At 34.1% G+C, this 9566-nt stretch overlaps 1 protein-coding gene across 3 annotated transcripts; it reads right to left on the bottom strand.

Annotated features, from left to right (window-relative positions):
* Window positions 1-258: 258 nt before the first annotated feature.
* On the bottom strand, window positions 259-3671 carry LOC127811382 (NADH dehydrogenase [ubiquinone] 1 alpha subcomplex subunit 8-B-like). Of its 3 annotated transcripts, none has more exons than XM_052351188.1 (3): window positions 3523-3599; window positions 3149-3413; window positions 259-590 (listed from the first exon to the last, which is right to left on the bottom strand). In XM_052351188.1, exons 2-3 carry the CDS (start codon window positions 3334-3336, stop codon window positions 458-460), a joined length of 321 nt encoding a protein of 106 aa, XP_052207148.1. In that variant the 5' UTR covers window positions 3337-3413; window positions 3523-3599; the 3' UTR covers window positions 259-457. The 3 variants fall into 3 exon arrangements, with proteins under 3 accessions (XP_052207148.1, XP_052207146.1, XP_052207147.1); XM_052351187.1 differs by having other exon boundaries at window positions 260-590; window positions 3149-3362; window positions 3523-3671; XM_052351186.1 differs by having other exon boundaries at window positions 3149-3611.
* Between the last annotated feature and the right edge of the window lie 5895 nt (window positions 3672-9566).

Here is a 9566-nt window from a genome sequence, read left to right as displayed (position 1 = left end):
GCTAGGGCTCCTCATAAAATCAATCAAAATGCTAAAACTAGGCTGTAGGCACGAAGAAGGGGAAGACGTATCAATAATTCCAATATGGTAAGTTTCATCTAAGTCCTGTGTTTGAGTAATTTTAACGGACGATCTTTATAATTTTGCTTTATGCAGGCTTCTTTGACTTAATTGTTTTGTCCGAAACCAAACCTACTCCATTAGGTCAAGAATACCTTTATTTTGCAAAAATGTAATTAAAAAAGAAACAATCCAAACTCAAAATATCAATAATAAACCATATGTAATGGAATTTACTTTCAATAAGGGTATTCATAGACTATATTATTATCAGAAGCATGACCAAGAAGCGATACTTAATTGCCATATACATGGTGCTATGCCAAGGAGCAATTCTACACGATAAAAGTAAAATTTGCCATTTCAGATTGAGAATCTCGAATGTCATATCTGTCACTCAATCCAACGAACATGCTTCCTGGAACTTTCTCTGTTCTTTTCGGCATGGATCAAACTCATTGGTGTGGTGGTACATACAGCCTGCATACGCATCCATCTCCTTTGTGCAACTCTGATGAAGTTCTCTCAACCTGCACAGAGGACAATACCATGTAATAAATTGTGTTGAGGTCATTCGGAGCTTTTGGTTGATCCTGCACGTATAAAACCTGATAAGCTATCTATCCATGCACAGCACAATTCCTTACTCTTATCACTCTGGCAGAATCTGAAGGCTCAACTACTTTAGAATTAGAACAGACTGCAATTTGATTTTATGAGATTTTACTGAAGATAGCAAGTGAGCAGATATAAGAGGCAAGACAGAGTATCCATGCAAAACACGTTAAATGACACCAAAACAATGGTAGCAGGCAAGGCACGGGCTAGGGCAATACCGGTGAAGATGGAAGCATTCTATTTACAAAATGGATAGACCAACAAGGTTGGATGGTGGTTTGGCTTTGAACCAAATGCCAAGGCTGGTGTTAAGGAAAGTGGTAGCCTTTCCTCCTTGATGCATTGTTAGCGTTGAAACCTTAAATTTAAGAGAGAATGATGTAGTGGAGATTAATGCAACTTAGACAGGTATGGAGGATAGGATCAAGTGGTAGGCATGCTAGGTCCGAGGCCACAGCAGCAGATGAAATGACTTGGAAATGTTCTGTGGGTTGAGATAGTGTACAAGACACAATGATACATGTTTAATCCCAGACAGATAGATTAACAAATTCCTTACATTGACTTGATGTATTTAATAGTGTAGGTAGGATGACTTGATTTCATGAAATATGATTTGGCTATATTAATCAAGATATCACGATGTAACACAAACAGAATTAAATGGCCAAAGGCTGGGTGTGGAGACCCATTGAAGTACATGAAACTAATGGGATGACTTGGAAGTCTTGGATTACTAAGGAGAGAGAAGGCAAGAAAGCCAGGAAAGAAGAATTAGCACCCTTGTTCCAATTCATTGTAAAAGAATTATTCCATCCTTAAATTGCTATCAAAGCCCTCCATTAAAATGGAAAACCTCATATTTCTTATAAAAAAAAAGTTATTTTTCAATTCCAATTTGAATATGTAAACTTGTGTGTCTAAATTGAGTTAAAACTTTCCTTTGAAATTGAAGTCAGTCTGCAAGAACTAGTAATGAGAAGCTACCTCATTATGCATCCATGACAAGGATTAAAGTGAAAAGGCCACAAGCACAATCGTGTTACTAATGGAACTGGTTGCTCTGGTGTTATTTTAGAATTCATAGTGTCTTTGATATGTAATAATTTTATGCTGCGCTCTGATCTGGAGACTGAAAATTCAGTTATGTTCAAAATAGAAAACACGGACCAAACAAAGTGGAGAAAAAAGAAAAGTTTCATGCCAAACTTTTAAATTAGTCTCATGCACTAAATAATTCACATAAAGCTTTTAAATTAGTCTCATGAACTAAATATTTAATTCACCCCAAGCTTTCCAATCTGCCCGGGAGCAACTACCTAGATCCTTTTCGTCATCCTGCTCTATTAAGAGCTATAATTTCTAGTTGAATTATAATATATCACGACTTTCTCATTATCTTAACATTTTTAGTCACTACGGCTTCAACACATAATAATTACTGTCTCCTCGTTCCTTAACATTACCCTTAATGTGGAAAGTGCCAAATTTTTTACAGGACATGGACTAGTCTTCTTTGTAAATGCCTAAACCTTACTTATTTCTCTTTCATCTGCATCATTTTACATGCCTAGCCCCATCTTGTCTCGTTTGTATTGTTTACATGAATGCCTCTATCATCTTCTGTGGTTTCTAACCATATTTCTCCTAATTTTATAACACGTTCACCCATACTTACATATAAGTCTTCCTCTAAGTGGCTTAAAATGAAATTCTTTTTCATTTTTTATTACACTTATGGTTTCAGTAACATTGGTATTCAATATTCAAAAGGACCACGCTCTTAAGGAGGGTATGTAAGATATAGCAACAGAAACATTCAGTTCCATGACAAGTTAAAGGTGAACATTCTTGACTACTACAATGAATTGGCCGAGCATAATTTTTCTTTCTTTACTTTGATAGGCCTAGAAATTGGAGTTTTTTTTTAGAAAGTGCAATCTAAGAAATATTTAGTCCACCTTAGGAAAAGTAGTCGGGCAAAAAAATCTATAACCTTTCTGATCTTATCACAAGCTAAGACCCTCACCTCCTAATTCTACTACATGATTGGTCATTCAGATAGAATAAGGAGAACAATGCTGCAAATTCCCAGAAAGGCCTCGTCCAAACCACATTCAACAGAATATCAATAAAGTTCACCCTTTAATCTAGATTGAATCTACTATTAGATCCACAGATTTATCAGTTTTACACAAAACGTGCAAAATGCCACACCTCATAAATCAGGCTCCTGCTTGCTTTAGTTCCTCCTGTTTTAGTTCAAAAATCAATTTCACAAATAAAAGCCCTTAGTACGTTCGATATTGAAGTGACTCTGATTATAATAATATATCGTACTAGATAAGATTAGAAGAGATGGATAGAGCAGATATGCGAATATATTCATACATATGCAATTCTATTAAACGTGAGAATTACATATATGTGAGTGTGGATTGTGAAATGTTACTGCATAATTAATGCTTACAAGCTAAGGACGCAGCGAGTGACTTGCTGGCCTTTATCGAGGCATTTCTCGGGGTTGGGATCGTCCTTCTTGCATTTGACGAAGGCAACGTTTTCGCTCTTGCATCTGGTCGCTATGTGCTTCGCCGACGCCATCAGTAACGCTGAGGTCGGGACCGGATCTCCGACTGAATCCACAGTGCTGGCCATCTGCAGCTCCGATCAATTGGTTTCCTCTGAACAATCAAAAGCCGATACTTCTAATTTCAAAAAACTTTGCCTCTTGGCTGCCGACACCGACACAATGTGAGAAAATAAATTAAAAGTTGATTTCCATTCTTCTTTACGATGGTTTTGTGCTTTCTCAGCAACCAACCGAAGGAACAAACTTTGTACCTTCTTGCGTGGCTCAGTTGCTTCGAGTTTGCTCGGAATCGGAAACGATCGAGTTTAGGGCTCTCCACTCTCCAGCGGGACGAAAAGGAGGAGAGATGATCGATGGTAATATCGCGCAAGGGCAATTATGTCTTTTCAGCATAGGGAACAATTTCTAACGAGGGAATTCTATTCGCCAGCCAGTTCTTTTTACTCTCGCAGTCAGTAAAAATATATTTTTTTCTCTTTTTACTCTTTACAGTTACATTCAAAACTCTTTCCAACCAATATTTTTTAAAAATACCCTCTTCAGCATTACACACAGTAACATCTATCTGTACGTAATCATCCCTAAATTACAAAATCTTGTCCGCTCGTGTTCGAAATTAAAAGTCAAAAACTCAAAACTTCATATATATATATATATATATATACACACGCGCGCGCAGCCATCTTCGCACACACACATATGCACAAATATACACACATCCGAACACACACACACACACACATATATATGCACACACACACACGCAGATATATATATATATATACACACATACATATATATATACCGACGGTGGGACGGACAGCAATAGAAGAGGTAGATGCAGTGGCGTCGCAGCCCCGAACCGGACAGCAGCGGCGTCGCAGCCCCGAACCCCAGGGTTCGGGGACGCTTGGGGTTTGGGGGGGGGGGGGGGGCGAGGTCGCCGCCGACGTGCAGTTGCTGCCATGGGTGTATATATATATATGTGTGTGTTTTTATGTGTATACAGTATATATATATATGTGTTCATGGGACTGTAATATATATGTGTGTTTGTGTATGTGTTTTGGGTGTATTGTTTCTTGCGTAAATGGATTGGTACGTATGATATATATGTATGTATATTATATGTAACTGTATTTATATGTGTATTTATGTATGTGTTCGGATGTATCATCTTTGACATAAGTGAGTGCCCATATATGATGGCTGACCAGTAATTTATTAGTCCAAAAGATGAAATCGTTCATCCCGAGCGCCCCCCACACTCAGTCCGACATAACGTGGGGAGGTTAATCATGGTGACCTAGTCGGACGCAGTGACTAGACCCGGTCTCACCGCGCACAAGGAGCCTCCTTACTTTGGAGAGAGGTACCCTCACACTACCGCTTGCGAGACTCAATCCTCAGTCTTGGTCCAAGATTCACCACGAAAGGCACTTTGTGCCCCCTTCTTGACCAACTAGGCTGCCCATGAGGGCATAATCAATAATTTATTGATAGAGAAAGTGGTTGCAACAGAGAAGGTAAAAATAAATTTTTAAATAAAAATATTTTAGATATATTAAAATATAGTTGCAAAGAGTAAAATGAGTGATTGTTAATAGAATTTCCCTTTTTAATGTAATGGTAAAGATTTCCCCCAATCTATATTTTTGCTTTTATATTTTTAAGTACTTTACATATGTTTACTTAATTTTTTTATTATTTTGATTATATTTTTAAATTTAATTTTTAAGTAAATTTAATTCTTGTATTTTAATATTTTTTTCATATGACAATTAAACTTTTTATTATTTCAATTATAATGTTAAATTTGTATTTTTAAGTTAATTTAATCTTTATTCTTTTATATATTAAATAAAAATAAAATAAGATAACAAAATACATTTCGAACGTTACATTTTGTTCACTTAAAATTATAAGCTTTAAATTAATTTGAAAATCTCACTATGTAGTTAAAATAATAAAAAGTTTAAATTGTCATATAAAAAAAATTTATCAAGATATAAGGGTTAATTTAACTTTAAAATGCAAGTCCTTATCCATAATCAAAACAATAAAAATTTTAACTGATCATACATAAAAAAAAAGGTAAAAGCATAAAAAAAAAAATAGGGTGAAGACATAAATGTACTCTTATACTTTATCAAAAAATTCCTAAGACACCTAAAATTTTAAAACGTCCCATCAAATACCTCTATTTCAAAAAAAGTAAAATTATTGAACCCTTTTTAATTTATATTAAATTAGATATACACCTTGAGATTTAAAAAAAATTAATAAATGAAACTATCACATATCTTTTAAGTAAGTTTGAGTGCGTTTGAGTGCCACGGCACGTTTTTTATAAAACACAAGAGTGAATTTAATTTAATATAAATTAAAATGTGTTTAATAATTTTATATTTTTAAAAAATATATGTATCTAATGAGGCGTTTTAAAATTTTAGAATATCACAAACTTTTTATTTTATTAAAAAATAAAAGTATATTTATGCCTTCACCCAAAAAAATATAGAGTTAGTGTAAAGATTTTGATCTAGTGTCTATAATGGGCTGTTTGGCTTAGCGGTTTGGCCGCTTATAAGCTGTATAAGTAGTTTATAAGTTATATAATGTTTTCTAGTTTAGTGTTTGGCAATAATAATTAGCTTAAACGCTAAATAGCTTTAAAGCTGTGATAATAGCGTTTTGCAAAAGCTGATACCCTCGAGCTTTTGCACAAAACGCTTCCTCGTTGACCAAGTAAAATACTCTTCTACCCTTGGTACCCATCATCTTCCTGCTTTAGTCATTGCTGCGCTTCAGCCATTATTGCCGCTGTCGTCGCCTTTCCTCTATAACCGCCGTCATCGTCGTCCAGCTGGGTCGCGCCATCGCTGCATCTGTTCCAGATCTGCCATCGCCTTCACTGCATTTGGTTCCAGCTGGGTCGGCCATCGATGCATCTGGGTCGCGTTGGGTCGGCCATCGCTGCTATTTGTATATATTGTATATAATATTGTATATATTGTATATATATTAATGGTAATATTTTTTAAGAAAAAATAAAATATGTATATATATTATATTAATATATTTTTTAATGAGTAGGTATAATTTATCTAATATTTATAAATTAATTTATAATTTTTTATTAAAAATAATATTTTTATAAATTTTATTTATATTATTTAGCATCATGTCTATTTTAGTCTTTTTGTCAAGTTTTGACAACTTATCAATTTTTATAAACCAAACACATAACTATTAATTGATATCTTAAAAACATATTTATCCAAACACACTGTTAACTTAAACACTATATAACTTTTATACCAACTGTTAATTAACTTAAAACTCCCATAAAAAAAGGGGTAACCCAAACAGCCTCAAAATAAGGTGCTTATTTCTTGATCCAACTCATCATCCTCCCAATTTCGGTAACATAAAAAATCCAAGTCAAAATAATATGAGTCAAAAGAAAATAGGAAAAATATAGCAAATTTGATAATTATCGAAAAACCATGCTTAATTTCTTACAATAATTTAATATTATTTTAAATTCTAAAATTCCAGGAATCATGGTATCTTGATTCTTAGACAAGCGTGGAGGTGTAGCCGTGGATGGCAAATACAGTTCTGTTGTTATTCATTGGGCAGCCCTACTTGCAGGCAAGCCTCCCAAAACAGCCTATCTTTCTCCATCTCATCATCCGTCTGAACCCTACCTCCATGGACGCCGACACCAAGCCCCGACTCCTCTTCTCCCTCCTCTCTGCCAGTGCCCGAAATCCCAGGCGTTCGGCATCCGAAAAAAGCTTCAGTCCGACAACTGTAATCGCACTTACCATCATCGCCATCGCCGTCGACGTCATAATTGAAGTTGCTGACCGCCGTCTCATCACGAACACCGAGCACGCCGCCGGACTCGCAGTTGCAGGACTCGGCATCGTCGTCATCGGCGACGGCAACTACCGAACCTCCGAAGATCACTGCGAAAAGATTCTGCCAGTACCGCTCGGATTCATGGAGATGGTTTAGATCTCCCTCGGAGTCTCCACTGGCCTCAAACAAGAAGAAAGAAGACGCGTCGGTTCCGTGCTTGATGTTCTGTATGCATCTGGCAGATTTCGAAGAAGACTTGTCCATGAGTGTATGCTTTGAGGAGGGGGTACAGTCTGCAGATGTTGCGTTTCATTATATAAGTGAAAAAGCAAGCTAGTTTGAGGCATGCTTAATGGTGATGATGGCTGTGCTAATCCATCGGGAATCTCCATTAATGAGGTGGTAGGTTGTTTGCTTAGCACTCCAATTAGGTCTAGAAAGCTTTTAAGTTGTTGGACTTGTTCGTCTTGTGTATCATTGAATCTTTCTTTCATATGCTTGAATTGACCAAACATTATTTCACCATCTAAGGTTAGAAAATGACACAAAATCACATTACATTACCCTAATAATATATTTTCAAGGTTATAAATTGAAATTAATAATTAAGTTCTACCTTTTATTATATATATTTTATATATATATATAAAGCTTTAAATTGATGTCTATCAAACAACCTGAACCTATTTTAAACATGGATAAGAATATATATTAATGGGACTAAGTTTCCTTAGATTAATTATTTATGAATAATTTAAAAACATGAATTTTGAGTTAATTACAATAAAAAATAGAATGTAATGAATTGGATTGCATCTCTTTTTTTTTTTTTTTAATTAACATGGGATATCTTGGATTTTGCCTGAATAGTCCGCAAGGAAGATGGGGCTCGTCCTAGCCCACATCCCTAGTTGTTGGACTTGTTTCGAATATAAGATCTCAGTCATATCTACCCCCTGTTTCTACCTCTTAATTGAGTGTTTTATGTTAAGGACTTCTTAAATTTTCTTTTGAGTTCGAGAGTGAAGAAATTTATCCGAATTTATATGTGTTAAATTGAATGTATGTCTCATTTAATTTAGAGATTGATTATTTACCTTTTTAACATTATATTATCACAAATTGAGTATATTTATTTTGTTATATTTACGTCTCTCGTTGTTAAATTATTAATATGATAAAAATAACTTCACATTTTTTCATGATCTCTAAATAATAATTAATTTTTTTTAGATAATTTTACCAATATAATAAGACTATTTTTATTTAATTTTTATCTAAAATATTAAAAATAAATTATAGCTATTAAATATCACTCAACAAATTTTTATTTTTTTAATTGATAACTAATTAATAGGGGGTCGCCCTTTAATTTTTATTGTAGTTACTAAACAAACAAGTCGTTGACAGAAAGTCAGACAAAGTGTCGGTAAAACGGATGCATGATTAAAGCATTGCATCAAACGGAATCTAGAAATTGCTGTGGAAAGTGATCTAAGGCTTAAGTGTCAATGCTGTTTACTTGAAGAATCGGATTAAATATTTCTAAATTACAATTAATTAGATTAAGAATTGAGTGCTCATCACTTCGTCACAACTCTCTCACTATTTCTGTTTTGTTTCCAAATTTATAAAAATAAAAAAAAACTTAATATTAGCTTTATTCAATTAAATATGATATCTTGCACTCGGTTGAGGGATTCCAATCAAAGGAGTGACATGTGTTTTATCAACTGATAAAAGAGATTCACTTCTACAAATTTATTTAGAAATTGGAAGATCTCAATCAAATATCTTGTCCAATCTTAACAAGTTCAACCTGTATAAGGTGTGAAGTCTCCATAGGTAAGGACATATATAATTTAGAAACTCAATATTATTTATTTTACTTATTTTTTAATACTAATTTAATCTTCAAAAATTATATTGTTATCAAAATACAACAATAAATTTATTTAATCGAGAAATGTTATCGTCAAACCATTTGAGTCTGCAATAAAGAAAACAGTCAGAGGACGTAGTAGGAGGGTTTTTGCGCAAATATTTTGATATTTAAATCAAATATTATAAGTAATAAAATTCTAAAAATAATATTTACATTAGTATCAAAGATGTGTCTCTTTTCTAAATTTAGGGACTAATTATAGAGAAATATGAAATAATCTAAAGTAATTCAGAATTAAATTTTTTATTGATAATGTCTATCTTAATTATTCTTAGTTTAGTTGAAATTAAAATTGTTATGAATGACGTCTATCTTTTTGACGAGGGAAATACCCTCAGGTCCATAATTACTCTCATGTCCGGAGAAGGCGTCCTATGGCAGTCAAGCCACGTGTTGCGCTTAAGGAGTATTCCGCAGATACAATCTTGTTTGAATCTCAAAGGACACGTGGTAGATATGGGCTACCACGCCAGTTGACAA

The sequence above is a fragment of the Diospyros lotus genome, chromosome 10, assembly GCF_014633365.1.
Source record: "Diospyros lotus cultivar Yz01 chromosome 10, ASM1463336v1, whole genome shotgun sequence".
In the NCBI taxonomy this organism is placed as follows: Eukaryota; Viridiplantae; Streptophyta; class Magnoliopsida; order Ericales; family Ebenaceae; genus Diospyros; species Diospyros lotus.
This window is presented reverse-complemented; position numbering and strand designations above follow the sequence as displayed.